Raw genomic sequence first — 26,849 nt, 5'->3', positions numbered from 1 at the left:
AAACAGTGGAGAAATGTAGTCACAGCATCTAAGCAGGAGGTCTGCAAACAGCCATTACTCCTCTTCACTGACTGAGTATAGTGCTGGGGAATATGTGCCCTGAATTACTCATTTATTTAATTTTTCAACTGTTGTGGCAGGCAACCTACATACAGCCCAATACCTGTTTTATTAAGGGAGTCAGAAACACCGAGTTTGGTTTTGGGCTCAAATGGGCCAGTTGTGTGGGTCTGTGTTTTGGGGGAGGAATGAATTTAGAAGACCAATTTTGCAGCCATCATGAAGGAGCCTGTTTATGCTAAATGCTGAAAAATCATCCTCTTAGAAATCAGATCAGATACAGCATCCCAGAGTGGGGCATCCAGCAACATTCAATTGTTTTTAAAATTAGATGATTACCTCTTTGCCTCAGTTTCCATCTGAAGAGCTTTCCTAGTATGTAATCAACTTGAAATCCATTTGATGTACACTAATGCTCTGAACTGCTTTGAAATTCTCAGATGAAAGGCACCATAGAAAACCAAAGCATTTAATGTTACATTACACTATAAATTTTAATTACTAGCCATATCTTATTTTAAATAAATTATGCCTGAATGAGAAATTTTCAAGCACTATTGTAAATCTTCTGGACAAGAATGATATTAAAATAAATACGCAGCTGAAATAATTTTATAAGACCTTTTCACTATGTGAAAAGGGTATGTTACTGAAATGCCTTCTTGCTGCTGTACTGTGATCTCTTTCAATGCCTTCTGTACTTAAGTAAACTTTGATTTTCCTATTAAGTTTGATGTATGGCTATATCACATAGAGCCTGCCTCAAGAGCTGGTTAATTATTTATTAAGGGTCAGGAGGAATTGGAAGATTAAAGGCAAACCAAACTGAAGGAGAAAAAAAACTTCTCCCTAACTGAGCTTCGACAGCAACCATTTTTTTAAAAAAGGTTCTGCTTTATATTTACCTTATTCTTGACTTTCTGTGTCTTACTGGAGGATTTTTTTCAAGTTCTTTTGAGGACCTGAATGGTGACATCACATGGGTTGAAAGAAGAGATGTCTCTCTCAGTCCTTCCTCCTTTTCCCTTCTCTGAATCTCATAGTGCCTAGCACTGCTTCCATAATGAGACTTTGGTTTGAGGGAAAGAGGGGTGTTCTGTTTTGTTGTGTTTTTACAGAAGTCATCTTTATGGTTTTTTCCCTTGCTTAAGGCCATTTAGTCTTTTGCAACACTGTGGATTACATTTGCCCAGAGGTGGGGGGCTTCACGTGAAAATCTCTATAGTGTCTCCACCTTGCATGTGGTAGAGGAGAAAAGGGTAAAATCCACACTATGTCTGAGCATGTGGGCCTGTAGGGAAGCATCAGGATGGACAGTGATCGTGTGTTTATTTGTAGTGGTGAAAAACTCTCAGGGAGTGATGAATGTCCTCATATCTCTTGTTCCAGCCACACTGGAATGGCAAGGCTGAGCTGTCACTATGAAGTATTGCTCAGTCATCTTTGCCCCTCCTTATTTCTCACTACATTTATTCAGGCTTTGGTAAGGTAAAGAAAAGTCAGAGCAGGGTGCAGAAATTCCCGAGCTAACCTTTTTTATTAGTAAACACAATTCATACATCAAAAGAAAGACTGCTTGCAGAGCAAAATTGTTTTCAGTAAATCACCCAAATTCATTTTGGGTATTTTTGGGTAGAAAAGGTATTTCTCTTAGTGTAGGTCTTTCCCTGGAATATTTAGAAAGTTAGACGTTCCATTTCTCCATTGAAAATTATTCTTCATTTCAGTATGTTACCTTAGTCTTACATTAAAATGCAGGAAAAGGTAAGGTTAAAGATTTAAATTGATCTGATCGGAATGTATTTAAAGGGAGAAGGGCACTGTCAAGTTTGTCAGTTTGCCCCAACTTGGGACAGGAATATTTTTCAAAATCTCAATAAAATTATGGAGGATGAGAAAAATCCTGACCTGTCCACCCTCTATGAAAAAAAATGTATTGAATAACAAGAATACAGAACTGTAAATTCAGTATCTCATGTCTGATTGAAGGAAGCTTTTTACATTGTGACTTATGACTTGCATTCTGGAAAAGACAGACTAGAAATTGGAATTATTTAATTGTATTGGAAAGATTCATAAAGGAAAAGTAAAAATTTTCTTGGACTTCAGAACAGCAACGCAAAGGTCCAGGTCTGCTGCATTCTTCATGCTCCCAGGAGAGGATCAGAGCTGTCAGTTTGCAGTGGTATTAGTAAAAAATGGAGGTGTTCAATGATTTGCAAAACCAGACCTAAAATAGACTGCCAAACAATTAATAGCATACCTGATTTCTAGCACACAGATTTCTGAGTTTACTCAATTGAGGAACCTCATCCCGAGAGGCAGGGATCAGTAGCTGAATTGCAGCACAGTGCAAACCCAAGTGTACAGCTTTTGGACTGGGGGGTGGTAAGTCCACATGGCTCTGCACTGCAAATGTCCTGTTTGCGGTTAGCTCAAAGATATCTGCATCAGGCTTCATCACGTGGTGTAAACATTCCTGGGTGCTTACCAGTGAGTTTATGATGAGCAGTCTCTCTTGTGCTTAAATACCCCAGACAGAGCAGAAAGCATGTCCCTCCTTTGAGAATAAGTCAGTTATTGTGGCTTCAGTGTTTGTAGTTAGCCATTGAAGGAAAATGTGCAGTCATTTGGCTTGTGCTTTTATGGCCTTCTTGTCTGGCAGATGACTAAATCTATGGATTTTCCCCTGTAGCTTGACTAGTTTGTTTCAACACATGGCAAAGCTATGGAAAGCAAACATAAATCATGCAACATATAAAACTTCACCAATTCATAGGTTTAGAGTGCCTCACCACCACCAGCTTTTCCAAAAGGTTTGACTGAGAAATCAAAATCTCTTGATAAAAATGATCTTTTGCTGGCTTAAAAAAACAACGCTTGTGCATCAGACAGTTAATCCATAAGGAGCTGATCATAAACTAGAGCTGATTCACAAAATTATGTATCATTTATAGAAGGTAGCGAAGTAAAAAACGTAAATAAACTAAACAGCTAAAACGGTGCTGGGACTCAGAGGACTGTGATTCTATTGCTGTCTCTACCACTTGTTTTCTGGATAACATTAAATAAGTTATCTTATGTTCGTACTTAAGTTTTCTCATTTGTCAAATGAAATATTGGCACTGATCTCCTCTGTAAGCTGCTTTGAGATCTGCCAGTCAAAAATACAGTCTAGGATCTGGGAATCACAAAATGTAGAAGTTTGTAGTCTTCTAGCCGGTAGTTCATACCTCAGCCTGCATGTTCTCTGTAGTTACTGGGCAGAATTGGTGGAGGCTTTGCCAACAGTCTTACAGGCCAGTGTGGTTTATCCATTGTACCAGCAAGAGAAGCTAAATCCTGCAAGCAGCCTGGTTTCTGATGAAGCTTAGTCATGTTTGTGCTGCCGTATTTTGCCAGGGCTTCTCCCAGAGGAAGATGATGGTACATTATGGTCCGTGAAGTTGATAGCTTTGCAAGCAGAGATGGCTGCTCCAGCACTCAGCCACGCTCCTCCTCCTCTCCTCTTCCAAAATACTACATTCATGCAACTTCTTTGTTGTTGGTGAAATGACACATAGCACAGATTTCTTGTTATAGAGAGACTGTCTACTTTATTAATCTCCTTACTAGTTTAAAGACAGAACTGGAAATCAATTCTCCATTTCCTATGCTTGGAGTCTCTGGTGCTCAGACATCCCATGACACTGAGGCTGATGTGCCTGCGATGACTCCACACAGTGGAATTCCCAGAGCCGGATTTGCTCAGTTCTGTATCTGCAGTAATAACTTCTGACACAGTTCAGCTGACGTGCAAGGAGCCAATGCAGCTACCTTGGCGTGGGGCTTATTAACTTGGATGCAGTGCTGTGCAAATGCAGCTGTAACTGTTTGTGTGAGCATTTACCTGGAGCCATGGTGTGCCTAAACTAAGGAGTCCTCCTGAAAGCAGCTGTTTGATAGATTGTGTTGAAGAGAAACCTGAGGGGATGCTGTGAATTTCCCTTATCTACAAGATCTTTGCCCCTCATTTTTCTGGGTAAAGCAGAACAGCCTGCAGCTTTCCTGATAAAATCATGCTTTTTTCTCTGTGACACAATTAGTCTTTTAACCTTTCCTGACAGTTCTTCTGTGGTGGCTATAGCCAGGATATAAGGAAGCTGAAAAGACATTGTGAGTGAACATGCAACATAGCTAGGTTAGAGACAAGGGAAAGACTTGAAGGATTTTATTAGATTAAATAAAGAAGTAATAAGGTTTACATTATCTCATTCTTTTTCAGCTGCTGGTAAATTAAGCTTCAGTTTAGTTGCTAATTCAGGGTACATGAGCTCTGGAGATTTAGAAGGACGTGTGTAGGCACTAGCTCTTTTTCATGTGGTTACTCTTTAGTACTGAGAAACAGAAATGTTGTGTTCCATTTGCAGATGAATCCAGAAAATAAAAGTAGGGCAAGCACTTACTGGAGTGTCAGTATTGTACTGGCCTTTTGCAGCAGAAAATTTATGCACAATTTAGCAATAAACTGAGAGGTTGACTCACATAAACATATTCATCATCTGAAACACAGGTGCCCAGCAAAAGTAAAAACATCTAAAGGAGGGCTGGCAAGAGAAGGCTCACTCCTGTAGATCTTCACCTGAGGAGAATTACCAGTTCGGGATTTGAAGCCTAATGGAAATTTAGTTGTACCAGGTTGCTTTCTCTCTGAAAATCAGTTTTCATCCCTTCTTTTTTTTTTTTAATTTCAGTTCTTGGGTGATCCACGTATATTTCACACATCTCTGAACACCCTTTTTGTATTTTATGACAATCTGCAAGCAGACTTGCTGGATTGTTCCACTTTCCATACACTTTACAATTGGGGCTACTTAAGAAAGGCTAGTGCTTTCTTAAATGAGTGTTACAAATTTCCTTTAAAATATAATTAAATCTCATATGTTTTATAGGAATAGTAAGCAGTCAGAGTATTATCAAAGAGGGACTCATGGACTATCCTCCTTCATCTTTTGATGCCTGAACAAAATGCCTTGGCTCTGAGTAGACTGTATCCTCTATTAAGTCCCAATAACATTTGCAGGGGCTGCAGGGATAAATCCCTGTAGACTATAACTATTTAACATCCAGCAGTTTCCAGCCTGGAAATCTGCACAAACAGTTGCTCCATGTCAGCACTCCTAAATATTTCCTTTCAGTTTTAATTTGGAAAATGGACTGAAAATGAAGCTTAACTGACAGAATTTTCTATGGTTTCAAAGTGAGGAAGTATGGAGATTCCACTTAAAAACTCAGTAACTGTCTGAAAACCTGGAATTAATTTTGACCATATATGAGAGAAGATGCATTTCAGTATTTAGAACAGAACTCAAAGGAGATTAAAAAGAAAACAACAAAACTTGGTCGGGTGGGTCATTACCATTCCTTCAGAAGAAGTGTGTGGGGATCCAGAGTAAGTTCTCAGGTGGGATGCCAGTGTGGTTAGATATCAGAATAGGCGGGATAAGTGCTGAGCGCAACATTGGAAGATGCAGCACATAGGTGACCCAACATTGTATCTTTGTTTCTCTGAGAATTCTTCATAGTAGAGACGGATATAAGAAAAGAAAAAGAGCCAAAAATAACCTTATTGCTCCTTATATTGGAATTCTCCTCCAGGACTAATTTAGCAATTATTTTACCTTTTCTCTTTAATGTGCTGAGACTTTGTGGACTTCTGTCTCCTGGCCTTTGTAAGAGCCATTCCTTTCATATTAATGACACATGAGCTCATCGGATTCCTGAACTGAAGAGGCATCGTGCTGGAATGCCACAGTGTCAACCTCTGAGCCTGCAGATGTGCATAGCAAGTTTGCCACAACACCAAATGACACGGTGGCAAAGAGGCGGTCTGCAAAGTTTGCAGATGCAAGTCAGATAAACAGAACAGCGTTAGCTATCCCAGCCTGCATGGCTAACCTTTCTGACAATAGATTGCTTCACGTCATCACATTAGTCCATTCAAATGTTCTGTCATTTATGTGAGTAGGGGTTAAATATGCACACCAAACTAAAGAAAGGTATTTGTTAATAAAGGCTGATAGAGGTGTTGATTTGGTCTACTGCCAAGGTTATGTGAAGATGATCTGATCTACTGCTAGGTTATTGCTCTGTAGATGTAGCTCATTACAGGACACACTGGTTATGTCCTGCGCTGAGCCAACACAAGGATATGTGCTACTAGCATATAAGCACACATCTCTGGTGCATATGCCTGACACACTGCCAGTTTTGCTTAAAATTTGTAGTGTATGAGGCCAGGCAGAGTTGCTGTAACCATCTGGTCAGCTTTTTTGCAAAATACACATTCTTAGAACGTTCTTGCATTAAAAAAAAAAAAAAGTTCTTCATTTAAAAAGTGCTAGTGCTGGTGATTCCACCAAAATTTAGAAATTGTGAATAAGTACGTTTTCCCCTGCGTGTTGTCCTGTCCACTCCCCCCACTCCCCCCAATCATGAGATTGCAAATCACAATATTTTAGGCTATAAGAATGAATTTTTAGTTCCTTTAATCAGTAGTTTCTGGCCTTCAGGATACTCAGGAGTGTCTTCATAACAATGGTGGTTTTAACTGTCCTTTTAAACAAGCTGTACCACAACCTGTTGAACCCATGATGCCTGGTTTCCTACAAATTTGGGTTTCATGGCTGAATTCTCTGTTGTCTAGTGAGATGCATGTTCACAGTGAAGCGTTTCCCATGACTGGGCCCTTCTAAATACTTTCCCCTTTATAGATTCTCTGGTATCTCTGTGGTTGAGATGAGGTCCAATCTCTCCCACTGTGGAAGGACTAATAGACTCTCCAGCTGCATCCACCTGCCAAATACCATTCTCCCTTAGAAGAGCTGCCAAGGGCAGATATCCTGTACCGCAGTGCAGCCTCATTTGTTCAACTTGTCTTTCAGGTAGCCAAAAGTTCATCTGCATGATTAAACAGTCAAAAGCTTTAAAACTGGTGCAACAGAATGTGTAAATTTGTCTTACAGATGAAAGCAAGTTTTCAGTAGTCTCATGAAAGGAAAACGATATTTTCAAATTTGATGTGAATTATATTCATCTCTCTTGAGCCCTTCTTTGACTATTTTTTTCACAAGCTACTGCATCAAGAAGAGCACCCCTAAACCCAGCTGATGTGTTTGAGTGAGATAAGGTTTGCAGGATTTTCAGTCTTTTTAATACCACCAGGTGCTTCCTCTATTTAGGATTTAAAGTTTCTCATACCATAGCCAATTTAGCCCACAAGGCATAGTTACCAAAGCACCCCCTATAGAATGATAAAAACCATTCTTCCCCTGTACACTTGGATTACAATTTTGTCGAGGTACATCATTCTCCATCTGAATCCAAGGAAGGACTGTCATACAAAGTAGAGCTGCGTTCACTCAACCAGTTAAGAGAGAGTCCTGTAACAAGCGGTCATTATGGGTCCTGCCTTACTTTGCTGCTCTGTGATAAGGACCAGAGTAGATTAAATTTCCTGTGACTCACCTGCAATTGGAGGAAAATTTATTGCTTAGTCGCTGCTACAGCATATGGATTTGTCTCTCCCTGTGTACACAGACATGCAGTAAGCATGCAGTGTCCCACTGAGGAGAACGAGCCTGTTATTTTGCAACAGGCTGTTGTGAAAACAGACTGTTTCAGGGGCACCTGCAGCCTCCAGAAGGAAAGAGAGTTAGCTGGGTAGTGTGGAAACTTCTGCAAATGGGTCAAAGTGTAGTGTTGTTAAAAGCCAGAAAGCAGGTGTGCACAATGTCCTTTTTGAGTGGACGAACAGTGTCAATAGGCAGTCAAACCAGAGCAGCTCTCCTGCTCATTAATTCCGTCTTTCGTTCCACCATTTCCTGTTCATTAACTCCCTCCTGCCTTTCCCCTGTCTACCAGAGCACGTTACTCAGACTCAATCATTGTCTCCGAAAGGGAAGGGTGTTGAAAGAAAGGGCCAGAGCAAGACCTCACATTCCCCACCTCGCCTAAGCTATCTTTCCTGCTAGAATAAAATCAAACAAGCATTTTACACTTCCTTGGAAAGGTAAATGTAAGTCAGGTTTAAGGAAGGTATGTGCCCTCCAGCCAGGATTTACCTTTGTGCTGCTTATTCCGTCAAGAAAACCTGTTTTTCTGAAGGGACTGTCTCACCCACTTCTGACTCTCACCCATGCTCTAAATCTTTCAGGAAGAAATAAACACAAAAGTCTGGTTTTGTTTTAACTGGCTTTTGTAAGGAGAGCAATTTGTTTCTTGTTCCTTTTTTGTAAGTTTTGATATATTTTAAGTGGGACTATTGTGCTGGGCTGATCATGGTGGCAGCTTGATGGACTGTATGGACACGCACGCAGATAGACTGTGTAGTTGTTCTCTGAGGACAGTAACAAACACCTCCCTTTTGATAGGTCATGGTTGACTTACTGTGGTCAGTGTTTGTCAGTGCACTGCTGGACCACAGGTCCCAGGCCCTGTCACAGAATGGACAAGGGGCCAGAGGACCTTCTCTTACACCACTCTTCAGATCAGGGTCAGGTATAGTCAGCCTCTGCAGAGATAGCAAAGCTGTGTGCAGAGGAGGAAGGGTTTGTGGGCTGGAAAACTCACGTACTTTGGCCACAAAGCACTGTGTCTGCTGAGGTGATACAGAGCTGCCAAGAAATACAGTCCGCAACGTAGCTTTTTTATCCATTGTATTGACAGGCACCAGGAGTGGCAACATCTTGTTAATTACTTCATCTCCTTTATCCCGGCCAGTTAGTACTGGACTTGTTTTCCTGCACAGTACCATTGCAAGGACTGGGACTCTGGAACCACAGTCAGGCCACTGGCTTGAGTGAGCCCTGGTGTGCCCCAGAGGGCTGCAAGTGCAAGGCCAGACTGGTGGACCACACAACCTAGAGTTGCTCTGCCCATGTTTGCTTGGGCTGATGCGCCAGACTTAGTCCTTTTACACAGAAATGCTGCCTATGGCCTTTGGATGGTTTGATACAGTTCTGTCGTAAGGCACTGATTCAAATTAAACATTAATGGCTACCATAACACGAGCTCGTGATTGTAAACACCTTGATCGAGGTACACTATGCTTTCATGTCAGCTTTGCATGAATGCCCTCAAAGCCGTGCAGAAGTACAGAAGTGATACAAGCAGCAAGAAGAAAACTGACGCTGTTCACACATTCAGGCAATTTCTCAGCAGAAACAGCATTCTCAAATCCGTGAGACTTTTCTTGGCAATTTACTTTCAGCTTCACTTTATTCCAAATGGCTCCTGCCTGGCCAGCCCTGCACAAATAGTCATGGGGTGAACATTGCGAGGAACACCCGGTGCTCGTAGTATTTTCAGTCAGTGTTCACTTTCAAAATGTATCGGGATGGATGACGGTGGTGAAGAACAAAACCAAAAAAGCCGACATGCATTATTTAGGACAAACGAACTTGTTTATAGATCCTGAAGGTGCTATAAAACTGATGGATTACAGGCTCAGCATTTCTGGGATTTGAACTGTCTGGCTTCCACTGTGCTTTCATTGTGTCAGCTCCCCCTCTCTTCATTGCTTTTTGCTGGAAATATTGCACCGGAGCACAAGTGAAGTGAAGCAGGTCCTAACTAGACCCAACAGCTGCCTTTTGTTGCTGCTGTGGAAACAGCTGTAAGGGGGTAATATAATCACTTTTCTGTTACCAGTCAGCTGCATATCATAAGCACCTTTCTTGGATGCAAGGGACCCGGAGGCAGCTCCTGTGGTGATGTAAATGCTAATTGGGCCCAAAGCGTGCTATTTTGTGCCCCATTTGACATACTAAGCACTTGTTGTTCTGTCCCATGAGCATAAAGTTGACTGAACACATATTCTGTGCTGCTTTTATTATAGTGAGACTCACATTTCATTCATGTGCAGGAGGGGTCTTTGCACTGGTTCCTGTAGTGGAAGGAATGGTTTCTTGGCTTTTTGATCTGTTTCTCATTTTTTGTGCAATAAAACTTTACTATGATGTCAGTCAGCTCAGGCTTGGAGTGCTCACATTTGGGATGTTGGATTTTTTTCTTTTCCTTTTTTACAAATAAGCAAGTTTTGGATGGGTGATGGGGGTTGTTTTTACAAAAAACAAACTCACCTGGACTCACAGCATTTCTGGTTTTTCTGTCTGAGATTACTGATTTAAAAGCAGATTTGATGGAAGAGTAATAAGTCATAGAAGAAATCATAGAAAGAAAAATTTAACAGCTTATCATCACAAGTCACAGATCGTAATGGGCAGGGCACTATCTGAGTGTACTTGGAGCAGGACTAGAGATCGTTCTTAGAAAACAGAAATAAATGCAAGAGTATGTAAATACTCAAGACAGCTGAGCATCACCATTAAGAAAGTGGTCTGGGGACAACTTGCCTGAGCTTTAGATACTGATTTTCATATGTGTCCTTGGTCACAACAGTTAACTTACTTGAACTTCAGTTTCCCCCTATAAAGGCAACTCGCTACCTTTAGAAGTACTTTAAAGACCCACCTTGGAAGAGGTTGTAACCAGTCAGAAACTGGATATACTGAGTCACCAAATATCCTTTGCAGCTGCTTTGATAGTATGTTTTCTGCTGAGGTGGAGTATTACAGTATTTCACTGGCTAAATGTTGTGTCTGATGGAGTCACTCTGTATCAGAACGTTCAATTAAAGATCACAGACCGTGAGTCTTCAGTGTTTATTGGTTTGGCACAGGAGAGTATGTAACATGCCAGCTGCACGTATGGGTACTGTAGGAGACAGATCAAGAGAGATCCATTATTGATCAGAGGTGGGAGGGGTGGTGGTATCTGCTCAGAAAAAAAGAAATAAATTAATAAATGTAAGAAACTAAGTCAGAAACAAAAAAACAGTTGCTACCTGTGTAAGCTTCTGTGCTGAACATCTTGACTTACACTTCATTTACACTGCATTTTTATATCCCAGGTTCAGGTTCAGCGGTCGTATTCTTGGCCTTGCTCTCATTCATCAGTACCTCCTTGATGCTTTCTTCACAAGGCCATTCTACAAAGCACTACTAAGGCTGTAAGTATAAGCATGCAACCATGCAGAAACCATGCAGAAACAGTGATCCTGCAATGAGTCCTACAGAGGCGCAGATCCTTTTGGAGCTGCTTCAAGCACTCTGACCTTCACGTTCTTCCCGCTGTTAGTTGCTTGGTCTGTGATAGAAAACAAATGTGGTTTAATTTTTCTTTACTTTCTTCAAGAACTTGCCTTCCATCAATACTGACTATTTTCATAAAAATGCATAATAAGTATGATATTTAGGAACACATATTTAAAAGTACTGACCCATAATTCCAGAGTTTACTACTGATTAAAAGTTACCAAACTTCAACTATGTAGAAGACTGAAAAGCATCTTTGATGGAATGAAACAAAATAACAAAAAAAAAGAGGGAGGTCATATTAAGAAAAATACTTAATTTCTCATGCCTCACTGGTGGAGTAGGTTTTCATTCTAAAACACAACTTGGGTTAATTAGGAATGCTAATGTAGGTATAAACAATGAATGTTTCTTCTACTGTCTTTTATATTAGCAAGCAGAAGCTACCAGTAATGTATTAGTTTCAATGTCAAGTTTATAAGGTTAACTTTAATTGACAATCTGTCCCTCTAACTAATAGACTGCAGTAAGACAAGGTACATAAAATTTGCAGCAATAAGAAAAGCCGTAAGTAGTAAGTCAAGACTGCAATTAAATGACAAAGAGCAGAATAAAGCTTAGCTGAAATAGTTTATCAATTAAGATGATTCCAAATCAGCGAAGGTATTTGTCTTAACAGTCCTTAGAGTTCTTTCACATGTATTTAATTAATTTTTTTTTTAACAGTGAGTATTGCTGGGGTCCACACACTCATATCTGTATTGTATCTGAGCTAGTCTGGAAGTAGCCTGAAACCAAGAGTGCTCCCTGCATCCTTATTGCCCCTTTAGGGGGTTTGAAACCAGACTGCTCATAACATCCACCCGCCCTTTCAACAAACAAGGCCAGCTCCTTATTAGCAGAAGTTTAGGCTGCCTGGTCTGCCTTATGTCAGTCTTGTGTGCTCACCTTGAGGATGGTAGATACATGGAAGCAGCCAGGCACAGTGTGGTGGGGCCCATCCAGACTGAAGGTAAGCATGTGCTCTGAAGTGCAGGGCATCCTGAAGATTCATGTAAAATCAAGCCCCAGGGGTGCCTTCTGACAGCAAGTAGTGCAGGCAGCCAACAGATTTGGCCTTGAGCCCAGCCATGCAAAGCAGACAGTTGTGGAACTGCTTTAAGAGGGTCTGTGTAACAGGCTTTGATGTTAACAAAACCAAACAAACACCAGCTTTATGTTGGATCTTCAGCATAAAATAGTTCACATTCTTAGTAGTAAGACATCCTGCCAATAGTCATGGACCTTTTTCTTTTTTCTTGCCTCACAATCAGGCCATGTGATTTAAGTGACTTAGAGTACCTGGATGAAGAGTTCCATCAGAGCTTGCAGTGGATGAAGGATAATAACATCACAGATATCCTGGATCTCACCTTCACAGTGAATGAGGAGGTGTTTGGACAGGTGAGCACAGCTATGCAAAACATCTGAAAAGCAAATTTGAAGCTGACAAAGTTGAGCATGATGAACATCTTTCTGTCAGAACAGATCCTTTAGCCTTTCAATAACATTTTCTTCTCCTACCTTCTGTTTCTTTCAAGCCACCTGTTTCAATGCAGATGTTTATTCTTAGGGTGTATAATATAAAATACCAGCCCCCCTACAGGCCTATTGAGCCACACACTGATGAGCATGAGGAATTCTCTGAAGTGGAGTGCAGCTCTTCTCTCCAGGGTGTAGTTCACACAGATGTGGCATTTGGTGAATGCAAGCAATGTAACTTAAAGCTGATGTGACTGAAAGGGTGAGGGGCTAGGAGGGAAGAAAAACGTTTGGCAGGTGGTGTAAGACCTGGCAGTTCTCACCATTATTTTGTCTGATACCTCCCTGTTAGGTTCTGTGTCTCTTACTTACCTTGCACCTGCTTAACAACTTGGTATGTACATCCATTTATTATGCTTTCTACCACTCAACTCCACCTTAGTCAGACAATTCTCTTTAACCTAGCTGATCTGGATAACTATAGCCTGAAATAGGGTGCAATCCTGGCTTAAGTGCAGACTGGCAACCAGAACAAGTGTCTCCTGTGGGATTCTTTGGCTTGCATTGAAGCCTTGGTGCTCTTTGCTGTTGTAACCCTTGCTAGATTATAACTGTCTTCAGAAAGCCTTGAAGGGACCCAAAGCAATATTCAGACCAAGATTAAGGACCTCTAAGGAGATACTGAAAACTAGAGAGGCTGAAGAACCAAGCTCACCAAGTACTGCAGAAGCTCAAGGGGTGGAAGTTAACTTGTGTAAGGAGCAGCCACACAGTGTCAAAGGGAGCAGAGAGATCCAGTGGAATATACAGAGAGTGGCTCTCTGCCCTTGAAAAGAAAGTTGACAGGAGGAGTTTGCACAGAGCTAGGCTGGCTCTGCAAGCTAGGGGAAAGTCAAGGCTAGTTTCTGAGGGGAGGAATTCTGGCCCTTAGAGTAAAAGGGCTGCTCAGCTGTAAGCTTCAAAGTAACAGAAAGCAAGCAAGACATCGGAGGATATTTTCAAAACTGAATTTAGTCTGCTTATAGTACAAGGTCATGAAGGATGAGCAGAGTCAAGGGTGGATGAAATGAAAAGGATGGGGCAGAAGAATTGACGTAAGAAGTCTCTGTAGGAACGATAACGCTGTTTTTCCACAGACTTAAATGCAGGGGGTTTTCATGGGCTTTGAGCTGAGAGCTTGCATGACATTCAATTGACAGTACAGTGATTTCCCTGGAAGGTATGGCTATATAAGACTAATACACAAAGACAGACAGAAATGTACAGACATATTCACAAAGGCAGATGAGACAAATTTGTATTTACACTGGAAGACTACAAAGTTGAATAAGAATCTCAGCCTGAATTGCCCTGATGCATCTGAAGGTAACATTTGGCACGCTAATTACTTGTTATGCTCTCCCCAAAGAAAAGAGCTAGACAATTACATAGGAGTCTGTTGTGGAAGATAAGAGATGGCTCCAAAGAGAACTGAGAAAAATCACAATCTGTTGTAGATACTGTGATCTGAAAGCAAAAGAACACTAAAAGTCAGATTTTGATGCCAGTTCGCATGTCTAGTACTTTATTTCATATGTACTAGACACTAACCTTGCTAGATCTAGTGATGGGGAAAAAAAATGATTGTCGCTATGAATTACGACTGTCAGAATCCAAGAGTCCTAAGTGAAAGTGAGATTTTCCCCTTTCTGCAATTTGCTAAGTGCTGACAGCAAAATAACAAAGAAATCGCAGTCACGTTTTATGCTCACAGATGGATCCCAGTTGGAAATTCTTGCATGCCAAGAGTATCTGACCACTTAAATGCCATCTGAGCATTGCTTTGCTGGATACATGTGCAAGTGTAGATCGCAGTGGGAGCTCTGCTAATATTTGGGAAGCTGGATTTCAAGAGCTGGATAAGGGAAACAAGAAGTAGTGGTTCTTTGAGAAGCTGTGTGGTAGATGCGTTACAGCCCTTTTGTCCTGCTTCCACAATGACTTTATTATGAAGCAGTCACTACTACTTTCATTTTTTCTTTCTTGTCTCATCTCTGACGTGTTTTTAGCATTTAAGCCTTTTGGGCCAAATCCTCTTTCTTGGTACCTTTTTTATTAGAATTTACTACTGAGGAGTTCTAGCCTTCTTGCATACTGGAGCCTGGAGCACTACTGTAATAACAAAGATATGATGTCAAAACAAGCATTACACATTTTTACTGGTGGGAACTCGATGCCAGTTTGAGAATTTCACTTATAAGACAGAGAGAGGTGTCAGTTGCTTGTGACCCGAAGTATTTTCTCATGCTTTTACCGAGTAGAAAGTGTTCTTCCAGGCCTGTCTCCAAGCTCTGTATGTGAATACAGCCTGTCTCTGAGTCCTGGCAATTGCTCCAGTCAGGTAAAAGGAATGGGCTAGACTGGTTGAAATGTCTCCTTGCTACTCTGAAACGTCTCCTTGCTACTCTGAAACCTAATTCTGAACTGAAGCTCACAGCTGTGGCTAATGCCTCTATGAACAAGAAAGAAAAAATAGGGACACATTGTTACTGATTGCCCATCTCCAATTCTAGATAACTAATTATATTTGAAATTATATGGATAATGAGAAATTGAAGAAATCACCAGCCTGTCTACGTGTTTGTGGGAAGTCTTGCGGGAGTTTTAGAACATCTGGACTTATGGTTGTGCTTAAAGCTAGACAATGTTTAGTCTTTGGTTTTGACAGATACTTCTTAATGCCGTACAGTCTTGAAGGATACAGCATGGCAGCTGGGTCAGAGTCTTACCCTCTGGATGATGCAGCGTTGCTTGCATAATGTTGGTGCAATGATTTATATTTGGGAATTTAACCTGAACCAGCTAAGAATTCCTAACTCATTACATCTGACCTTACTTGTTGTCGCTGATTCTCAACAAAGCTACAGATTAGATGACTCATTCAGTGTTTCCATAATTCATGTTACAACAGGTCCCTCAAGCAAAGTGACCTAAATACTATATAAGCTGTGTGCTGTCTGTTGGGCTAATAGATAATAATATAAATAATATGTAAATAATACAAATAATGAATATGTATTCCTGCATCTCATTTACTATCTGTGCTAGACGTCATTGTTAACAGCAGCAGAAAACTGAAGAGGAGAGCAAAACATTCTTCCTTTTAAATCCACTAGATTGAATGTGAAAATAATTGCAAGATAAATATTGTTTTCCGTCACATGTGAGAAGGAGTATGTGCTTGACAAGTAGAATCTAGATTGATTCCTTAAATCGCTTCTCAATCTTAAGCCTTAGTAACCCAAGCCAACTAAATTAACCATTAAAATGCAATGAAATGCAGTAGCTCTTGGTTTAAAAAAAAAATAATTATTTGCAGTACAAACAATTCTCAGGTTTGGATGGGTGATACAAAACTGAATCCCACAGTGACTATATTTGTCATCTGTACAGGGTGCTGTACAGGTCTTGTTTAGATAGTGTATCAGGAGTATTCATTTTGTGATAATTTATTTGACTATTGGCATTTCTGAGTAAACACTTTTATTAGCACTTGGGGAATGGTAACACTTGTGGCCTAAGAAACAAGTAGATATCCCTTCCAGTTGGTGAAAGAGTCTGCCTATTCCAGTACTGTGATTGCCTCTCCATCCTATTGTTTCCCATACTGTTGCTTGGATAATCTACGGCAAGTGGCAAGTAGCAAGCTGGTATGGTTGTCAGCCTCTCTGCAGCTCCTGGGCGGGGGGAAAAGAGCGAAGGATGAAAAGATGGCGCGCAGTGGCACATTGTACATGGCTTATGGATGATGCTTTCCAAATCAGTCTTTGCTAGTACAGTTTGGAGTAACCTAAAGGTCAGTCTAGATTCAGCTGGGGATAAGGCTAGGGCTAGGGCTGAGGGGGTGTCCCTCATTATCCTTTTTGTTTCTATGTGTTCTACGGCAAATGGACAAGAGGTGAGGAGGCCAGAGTTTGTTACATTTTTCACTTACATTTTCAAAGTACAACTTAAATTTGAAACACAATGTGATCCATACATTGCTACAGCGCTATTTATCTTTGTTCTGTAGGTGACAGAGAGAGAGTTGAAATCTGGAGGGGCAAATACAGCAGTGACAGAAAAGAACAAAAAAGAGTACATCGAGAGAATGGTTAAGTGGCGAGTGGAACGAGGAGTGGTTCAGCAAACAGAGGCCCTGGTCCGTGGCTTCTACGAAGTAAGTAACAGAATGATGCTCCCACAGTCTTCCATTCCTCATCTGAATGAGGTGACCCCATGGTTAAACTATGCTTCATTGGTACCCTAGGAAATAGCTACACAGACATAGATGGCAAGGAATTGGAGTGCCTGGATCTGTAGAGATAGGGACCTTGAATATAGCATGTTTAGCATTAAGGGAGAAAGGAAAGAAAGGTGTATTCTGAGTACGATAAAGCATAGTGAGCAAGAGTTAAGAAAGATACTGCTTTCCATTCACATAGTAAAAGAAGCAGGCATTTGCAAATTTTGTTTTCCCCTGCTGTGATACAAAAGAAGATTGTGAAGAATTGTACACTTCAGTGAGGAGCTGGTGTGACTGAATCTTTAGGGACTCATTCCAATAAAGTTGGTCCTAGGATACAGTCAGCTATTATCTTGCTGGTATTCATGGATGCTGCTCCATTGCTGTCCCTGGATTTTCTAATTTATCTTTGCTGAAGACCTGGAACTGAGAACATCCTTCTGGCAGAGCTGCTACAAGGGCTGCCAAAGACTGGATGAAAACCTGTGGCTTTGCTGACCCACACATGTAGTCACCTATTCTTGCCCCTTACTAATCATATTCAAACATGTATCTTGCCCTGGCAGCTGCATAATATAAGTAAAAGCTGAGGGCTATCTCACAGAGGGAAATAAACTGAAAGAATGGCAACCCTGGAAAATGAAACAGCAGATAATAGACACACAGAATAATACTGAAAACTGATGGCTCCAAGCAGTCGTGCACTGACATTTACTGGCGGTGGAAGCCAGTGAGGGTGGCTTTGTAGCTGAATAGACTTGGTCAGCCCTTTACTGTAGAAGGGGGTTGGCTAAGTGACTCCATACAGTTTACTGTAGTGTGCATATGGTTTGCTAGCTTTTTCTCCCTGAGAATACTGCAGGCTGTTAAAGCTTTTGGTTTCACATAATGAAGAAAGTGAACCTCAGCTGCATCGTCAGTGGATGAAGACCCGAGGGCACGCCTACACAATTGTGATCAAATTCCAATGCAAAAAAAAAAAAAAATTTGTCCATATTACCAATCCAGTCTTTGTTTGACTGTCAAAATCACTTGTCAGAATGAATGTAACAATGAAGAATGTTCTGCACAGATTATGTCCTGTTACTTGTATTGTTTCATTCTGGTCAAATCCCATGTGTCATCATTGTTTGCAACTCAAAACATCAGCAGACTCCCTGAAGAAGAGCACAGATTGATCAGTGGAGGAGTGGAAATTAGCTGTCAGCATGCAGAGTTCATCAGAATAAAGAGCTGGTCACCAGAGCCATAGGTTTACGAGACATTGCATCTGCTTTATTTCCAGTCTGAAACTGTGCTTACAAGTGGTTTTTGTTCCAGGTTGTAGACTCCAGGCTTGTCTCTGTTTTTGATGCCAGAGAACTGGAGCTGGTTATAGCTGGCACAGCAGAAATAGATCTCAATGACTGGCGTAACAACACAGAATATCGTGGAGGTAAACTGCCTGCTGATGCTTAGTAGTATCTTGACTGGTTTTGGTCTAAAACATGAAAGACTTGGTCCATCTTTTCCTCCTGTCTTTCCTGAGGGAAATGCCCTATTTTGTTTTGGAAGTTTTTGTGAATAATAACTCATGAAATAAGTAAGATCTCAGGTTTGGGTCAACAGATGTAATAATGCTGAAATTGCTTCTGCTACTTCTGTCTAGATTTTACCCACTCAGTTCCTACTGACTTAACAGGAGTTCTGACTATTAAGGACTGAAAAGGATTTGCAGTATTAGATCTAAAAGTTACTTACTCAGATAACTGTGAATGAACTACCAGCCTCACTGAAAGTAGTATCACAAGTCCTCTTGGCTTCAGCAGGGAGCTGAATTCAAGAGCTGAATTTCACGGTTCCCCATTACACTTCAACAACATACAGATCTTGCTTGGCCTGGTTTTGCTTTAAATGCTGAGCGTGATTTATCTGGGCTGTCTTGGATGATGGATAAATGTGAAATCCACCAGTTCTGCACTACAAAAGGAAAGTCCCTGAGGTTCACATATCCTCCCCTGAAATGCAAGATTTAAGTCTTCGCTGCTCACTGCTCAGCCTTTGTGTTACCTTGAAATACGCAGCTTACCACAAGCGCAGCTGGTCCCTGATGTTACTCTCCTCCTACCTTTTTCTGTTTAGCTATTGAAACAGATTCAGCCTGGGTTTATGCTGGCTTTTATTAGCACAAACCAAGGCACAGAGCCCCTCAGGTGGGAAGTTTGCTGAGGAAGAGCTTGTGGCAGCAAACTCCTCTCCATACATTGAACACTATTGCAATCCAAAAGAGAATTTATTTGGGAATGAGAAATTGTTAAGTCGTTAGGACTGTGTGGCATATTGCAACTGGTCTTTTATATCTCATGCAGGTAACCCCAGTTCTTGCCAAGGGATTTGTGAGAGGCCAATGTACCTCAAATATATATTTGAGTTTCAGGGTTTCAAATGAGTTAGCAATATTATAGTATCCACAGCCAGAACAAGATGGGGGCTGGGACCTACTGCTCATCAAGAACAAGATATATTGTTAGGTCAGGATCTTTTCAGTAGGAGATCTGCTGTCCCATGCTAGTGGGAACACACTTCGATGTTACACTTCTCACTTAGAGGGTGTGATTTTAATTTCTGTCTCTTGCTTCTTGGTTTAGGTTACCATGATGGACACATAGTAATACGGTGGTTCTGGGCAGCAGTAGAGAGATTTAACAATGAGCAGAGACTCCGGTTGTTGCAATTCGTCACTGGAACATCAAGTGTGCCATATGAGGGCTTTGCAGCTCTCCGAGGGAGTAATGGGCTACGGCGCTTCTGTATAGAGAAATGGGGGAAAATAACCTCCCTCCCAAGGTATGTCCCAACTAGGATACAAAAACAGAAGTGCTGTGAGAAAGGTGAGCCTTGTACTTTGTTGCATCTCTCTGCCAGTGAAAGGTAATGAATACAGTAAGGACATCTTAAAACAGCAAAGAAACAATTATCAGTTTGTTCTGTAATTACATTCAGAGAAAAGTGTTTTCTTTTGCTCTTTTTGATTTGCAGGCTCAATTTAAACTGCTTTGAATCCTGGGAAGTGGTTAGATAAAGATTTCCATAGGTCCAAAACTAGTTCTCTTGCTTTGATTCTGGAACAGATCCAGACCAGCAGGACCCTGTCAGCTGATTCTGTTCCCTTTACTTCCAAAATACTAGTAAAAATACTTGTGAGTTTAGAGAGCCATGAAAGCCAGAATCTGCCTCTGAGTTTTGGCCAGAGACCTGAGTGTAATCCTTTCATTTGCTCTGATGGTTCCACTTTTTCATCATGAAGAAGCTTAGCAAAGGGACTTCAGACCATGTGATAATACCCAATTTGTCATATCTAGTTCAGTCAGCCAGCTAGGAGCAAATGAGCCATAATGTCATACAGAGTCAACAGACTTCACAGTGCTTCCCAAAGGAGGGTTCATCTTCCTTTTCAGAACAAAGGGACTGGGGCACAGAGGGGTGGTCTGACTTGGCTAAGGCCACCCAAGAGAGCCATGGCACAGCCAGTGTTACATGGAGCTTTGAGTTCTGCTCCAGCACTTAATCCGTGACCAGCACTCATCCTTCCTCACTGAAGTGAGTTACCTTTTCTTGAATGTCCTTACAGTTGCCTGAGGCTCTGCTCCATTGAGATTAGAGATCATTTTTCATGGGGCCACATCTCAGCACCTCTGAAATACTTTTGTTACGCGACCCTTTTGCATAACATTTGCCCTCCAAAGGATGCTTTCTTCCTGCTCTTATCATGTGCTTTCAGCTGCAGCCTAAAGGAGGCTACTTTCATGGCACAGAGCAAAAATCTTTTCTCGCAGGACTTGCAGATATATTCAGACCATGAATTAACAATGGGTCTGATCCAGTTTTCTAGTTACTTGCCATCCATGTTGTTTACCCAGAAGCATACTGTAAGACATGGACTTGAGCAGACCTCCAGAGTCCTCTGGAGAGGGAAGGTCCAAATGTGGTCCCCCTCTTCGTCCAAGCCTGCTCAAGCCCATGTTTATGCAGTGGGGAGATGCAGGAGCTGGACCAAGGCACTCTATTGGCAGACATTCAGAGCTGACATCTTATGTGGACTCCCTCTAAAGTCAGGAAAAGGGAAGTTAAGTGTTTTAAGGCACAATTCATCTCACCTGAACACAGATTTCTAAAATAGCTCAGCCGAATCACACCTGGTACATTCTGCTTTATGTCCACTGACCACAAAGTCTCTACAGAGACTATATGGAGAACTAGAGCCTACATGAAAGCTAGATGTAGGCACTGAGATTTAAAAACAGATGAAAACATGTAAGGTCAGTGAGATGACTCATGCCCTCTGAGCTTCAGCCAGCAATGTGGAAAGAAAGCCTGAGAGCTACAGTTTGCTATGCATAGGCCAGATCCTCCCTTTGCAGCATATATATAGTCTGGTTCTATGTAAGGGTTTCAGAGCTTACCAGGGGCATTCCTGCCTGTACATAGGCAGCAACTGGAAGTGACAGACTTGTGCAGCATTTCTGCAGAGCTGTCTTTGTACTCCTTCTGGGATGGAAAGGGGGAGATGGGAGGGTGGACCTTGGCGCGTGCACAGAAAATGCCCTGGGCTGACCCATCAAGTTCTGAAAAGGTAATTGGCCTCTTTCTGCTCTGCTTAACTTTCTTTGTGAACCTAGGCATTACTTATGACCTAGATTCAGTTAGCCCCGAGATATTCACATTAACAACTTTATGTTTGTCTCCTGATCACCGAACTTGTTGCTCTCCCTGAACGAGGCCTCTTTTCCAGGTGAAAGTTGTTAGCACCTTTTAGAAGTCTTAGAGCTCTGCATTCATTTTAGCCAGGGGAAAGAGAAACAACACTTGCTCATGGGAATAAACACAGCTTGATCACCATGAATTATTACCTGCATTTTTATAAAATTATGGGGTGCTGCCAAGTATACACAGTGTTAAGAAATACATGAAACACACAGGCTAAACCTGGAGGCTCCCTAAATCCTTAGTTAAGCAACTAAATAAATGTTACTTTAAACTTTTTAAAATGCCTGATTATGGATTGCTCGTGTTTATTTAGATTTACTTACATATTTAGTTAGACTTAGAGGCTAAAAAAACCTCATATGTCATATCCTGTAGGCCTTTTGGCCCTTGTGATATAATATGAGTGTAACTAACTTTAGCTGTTTAAAATAAACCGCAACAAATTCCCTTCTCCCTCTAACAATTCCTACAGCTTCACAATGAGAGTTACCCTTGCTCCATGTTTTCAAAGTTCTAGGAAAAAAAACAGCTTTCTCGTGTCTTAGCAATCATCAGATTTAGTTGTTTATGTACCTAGGTATGGATTGCACCTCTTAATTACTGGCCTTAGTTCTTACGCCCTGACCCAATAAATATGGTACTGTGAGAGGTGTTATGGAAGCCTGCATAAAGCTGATGCATTTGGGTTTCCTGACATCCAGGTAGACGGTGGGTCACTGGGGATAGGTTAGTTGGCCTTTGGGTTTTCATCTGCTTGACAAAGTATCAAGATAACTTTTAGCTCTATCAGGAGAGTCCAGGACTCTTTCTGTGTTCTCTCACTCCTGCTCCAGATGGCTGAAGTAGGCGACTCTCCCATACAACTTGTTCTTATGGCAATGAAGCATGCAACTGCTGTTTGCTTATAGTGAGCAAAGATGTGATAATACCTAAACCAGCCATGCTTTTGCACTTGTGACAGCAACATGGCACTCCCAGAAAAGAGACATGGTGTAAATTTCTAAAATGCAACGCTTTTCAAAGAACAATCACTAATACATAATGCCTAGAGTGCTTCTTGAAAGCACCGAGGATAAGCAAGACTTTTTCAGGAAAGTTGAGAATGTGGTAACGTCATTCTAAATTGGTGGGCTTGTTCATCAGTACCAGTTACTCTACATGAACAGGGTAATGGTGGTGTAATACATTCATCTAAGATAAATGAGAGTTAGATTACACCAGTGGTTTATTTCTGGAGTATGCATGTGTACCAGACACGTTATTCCTACCTATATTTACTTTCATATCACACACATTAGAAAGTCAAAGTACTATACAGCTCAGAGATGCTGCTCTAATCCCAGATCTCTAGACGATGACCCTAAAGCAGGTTCCAAAGAGACTGCCAGAATTTACAGATTTGTTAGTGTAAGTCTGCAGCATGGTTTCTTCCAAATCGATTTAGCTTGCCATATGAAATAACAGGTTTAACCACTTGTTCATCAAGGTTGAGTTTTACTCTCCCTATCTAATATGCAAAGCTTTCTCCCAAAATAAAGGAGTTCCATATTTTACTTATTGCAGCTGGTTGCCTGAGTAGGTATGGATGGAGATTTCTTCCAGCTATAGCTTCTTCTGAAGCAGAAAGCCTCTCTTCACCTTTCCTGGGTCATGCAGATATTTAACATGGAACCAGTTTTAGCAGTAGTTCCACAAGAACTTATTCTTTGTTCCCCACCAAACATTAATGAACAGACACTGGCTTTCTAGCTGGAATAACATAGCTTCATCTGGTATTGTGGGAGCAGAACTCCTGGCCCAAAACAAACCTGTGCAAAGAACTAGCAGTGTTTTTGTACTATAGCTATAGGAGGCAAAAGTTCCCTATTCTTAAATCCTCAGCCGGCAAAAGTGTTCAGTGCCCACAAATGCCACTGCCCCATCTTCTGGTTGTGCTCCTCACCTGGCCAAAACTCCTGTCAGCTCCAAGGTTATTTCTGTTTGAGTATCAGTTAAGTAAGGACCTCGGCATGTATCCCAGTGATTCAAATAATCAGATTTGAAGCAATGAGGTCACTTTCCTCAACAGTGCTGAGATGCAACTACCCTTTCATCAAGAGAGATTTTAATTCAGCAGAGTAATATTAGTGATTACCACCATACTGTCTGCGGGTTATGTATGATAAAGATTACCAGTAGATATCTGATCTTTTGTAAGAGAATTCTGTCCCTCTCTATTAGATGATCAAGTATTTAATCACCCCAGAATCCCATATAGCAATTGAAAAAAGATTCTGTATGACTACAAAGAACTTTGTTCTCATCATTTCCTTCTTTCCCAGTGGACTGAGTGTGTGTGCTTTGCTGGCTTTTATCATTCCTTATCTCCCAGCCCTCTTCTCTTTCCTCATTTCTCACATACAACAGAAATATCAACTACAAATCTACATTCATCTATTAGGCAGTGGTTCCCAGACAGCATGTAAGTGTTCCTTCTTACAGACAAAAGGAACAAAAGTTGATACCTGTGGGTCCTGAGGCTGATCAAAGATGGGTTTGTGGGTTCATCTAAAGAAAGCAAAGTGAAAAGGAGAAATGCCCAGTTTCTGCCTGACAGGCATGGTTATGTTAGAATGCAAGTCTTATTTTAGTTGATAGGTTCAAGCTATAAATACGATAGGAGGGGGTTCTGTGCGCACTTACTGCCTTCGGACTCTCATTGTTATGGGGATTAAAGGAAGTGACAAAGAAGAATGCAAAAATCTTAAAATCTTATAATTTTTAGAGAGAATTCTTAAAAGAAAAAGCAATAGCACAGCACTTTGAACAGTGAGCAAGATTAAAGGTTCAGACCCACCAAAACTACTTTGAGCAATAAAGTCTGCCAGGGAGAATGAAATTTTAAGTGGTCCATTACTGGATGATGAGGGCACATGAGGGTCAGGGTTGGTTTACATGACTTTATCTTGTGTTTTCTTCTAGAGAAGCGAGAATCCTTTCCATAAAAGCTCTTACCAATCTAATCCTTATTCCAGACCTCTCACTCCCTGAACACCCTCTCAAATGTCAGCAGGCTTATGTGGTAGGAGGCTTAATCAAGGGAAGAAAGGCTTTTCTCATTGCTGTGACTGTCTCTTGCACTGCTGATGTAATATTTTCACCCCAATATGTGCAGCAAGTGTCCCCTGGATTATGCTTACTGTAGTCACTCTCACTGGGATCAGTAGTAGTAGATCAACACCAGTCAGGAGGAATTTACCCCTTTGGAGTACAAGGCACAGAGTTAGGCAACAGTGGATGTTATGGAAAATATCCTTGCGTCTTAATTGTCCAGTGTGCTGCAGTATCGCGCAGTGCATAACAGGACAGACTAGAGGCTGAGCAATTAGTTTTTAGTCCAGTTTGGAAAATAAAGGTTTCAGCTTTCAGTTGCAAGAGGCAAAGGTGCTATGCACAGCAATACTGAGGAGAGAGGGAACACTGAATGAGAAGGAGTCCCAATCAACCCTCTCTCTTATTTCAGGTGAGACAGAATATGTTGTTCAGTTACACAAGTAGACACCATGTCTGACCTTTGCAGCAAAGAACCAATTAGGCCCATTGCTGAATGTATACCGGACAATTTTGCATGCAGTTATCTTGGTGTAGGATTGAGTGGGCTTCACTGGCATCATTGGAGTTGCAGTAGATCCACAGCAGTTTCACAGACCAGAATTTAAACTCGGGTTTTGCCCTTAGCAATGTATTGTGTTTTGCACCTTAAGTAGGTAGAAGTGTAAACGTAATGCATAGTACTCCTGAAAATTAGTTTTCATTTTTGATTTGATGACAGTTTTTTAAGTGAAAGGATTTTTTTTCTATAAAGTTGTTGAACTGGAGAACACAAGAGTGTTGCTTGGCAAAATGCTTCCATGTTTCTAGACATGTTGACTTTTTCTTCCTTTCTTTGTAATAGTTTCTCCCCACAATAAGTTCCTTGAGACCTTCTATAGAAGAGCCCACTTCTATAAACCTCAAAATAGGAAAAGGAATTTATCTTTTTTCTGAGTTTGACTAGGTCAAGGATCACTAAAAGTCAACAGCATTGCAAGGTTGTTTCATAACCAGTATGAAATGAGATGGATGATGATCAGTCAAGATGCATGTCTGCAAGAAATAAACACCAGTCAGTGGCTGTGGATATGTCTGCACTGCACAATAGGATGCATGACAGCAACATCTGAGGTGCTGTGGTCTCATACAGTTAAATGTGCCACGGTTAAGTACCATATAGAGATATTACTTTAGATTCAGGAAAGTTACATTAGCAGAATCCACACCTGAGCCACCATGACTATGCTGCTTCCAGTTCTGGAGCCAGACAGCTGAGCTCCTCAAGACCGGCTGTCTCTGAATGGTGCTGTCTTGCCTATGATAAACACGTTCTGAATGGACTACAAGAATCCTTCAGTTAATTAACTCCCAGTGGTTGATACGTATTGGCAACGGCTGTAGAAACAGCTTACGTTGCCAAAGATTGCTGAGATAAACAATAAACAGTGCAGGGCTACTCATGGATAATACACATGAGCTGCCATGTTTAATTTCAAGAGATGTATTAAATAATGGCTTTATTAATGTTCCTTTTTCAATAACTCATATGTTCCCAGCTCATTTCCGCAAATTCTGTGTTTATTGTACACTCTGTCTGAGAGTGACCAGCTAACAAATCTTCATTCAGAAGGGGAAAAAGGACAGTAAAAGCTCTCCTAATAGAAATTCTGTGATGCAGTGAAGATTACGTGCCTCTGGCTATTTCAGCTGCTTGATTGCTTTTAATGATTCACCACTGGTGCTTGATAAAATTCTCCCTCTGAATCTGCAAGTCTCAGGCCAGCCCATGTACCAGTATCATGTTTTCCTCACTTTGTGGGTGGCCTAAGAGATGACTAGCAGAGTTTCACATAGTTTCTCCAAGATAGCAGTTCTGCTTCAGTTTTGAAGAAATATCATTGAATTAAAGTATGAGATAGAAAAGCTAAAACAACTTCACGGCTTCTAAAAATACTAGGGGCCAGAAGCTTAGATGTTGTTAGCCATTGAGACTACGTTTCCTTCTGTAGGGTTTTGTCAATTCACATTTATCAGAGGGAGCAAAAGAAAAC

At 41.1% G+C, this 26,849-nt stretch overlaps 1 protein-coding gene across 7 annotated transcripts in view; it reads left to right on the top strand.

Moving 5' to 3' along the window:
* The window catches only part of HECW1 (HECT, C2 and WW domain containing E3 ubiquitin protein ligase 1), a 359,806-nt gene that overhangs the window by 326,734 nt on the left and 6,223 nt on the right, over nucleotides 1-26,849 (top strand). For all 7 annotated transcript variants that reach the window (XM_069812200.1, XM_069812217.1, XM_069812185.1 and 4 more), the window contains 5 exons: nucleotides 11,012-11,110; nucleotides 12,509-12,638; nucleotides 16,768-16,914; nucleotides 18,301-18,415; nucleotides 19,608-19,806. In XM_069812200.1, the coding sequence (XP_069668301.1) occupies nucleotides 11,012-11,110; nucleotides 12,509-12,638; nucleotides 16,768-16,914; nucleotides 18,301-18,415; nucleotides 19,608-19,806 (690 nt within the window). The remainder of the gene's footprint in view (nucleotides 1-11,011; nucleotides 11,111-12,508; nucleotides 12,639-16,767; nucleotides 16,915-18,300; nucleotides 18,416-19,607; nucleotides 19,807-26,849) is intronic.

The sequence above is a fragment of the Haliaeetus albicilla genome, chromosome 2 (genome assembly GCF_947461875.1).
Source record: "Haliaeetus albicilla chromosome 2, bHalAlb1.1, whole genome shotgun sequence".
Taxonomy (NCBI): Eukaryota; Metazoa; Chordata; class Aves; order Accipitriformes; family Accipitridae; genus Haliaeetus; species Haliaeetus albicilla.
This window is presented reverse-complemented; position numbering and strand designations above follow the sequence as displayed.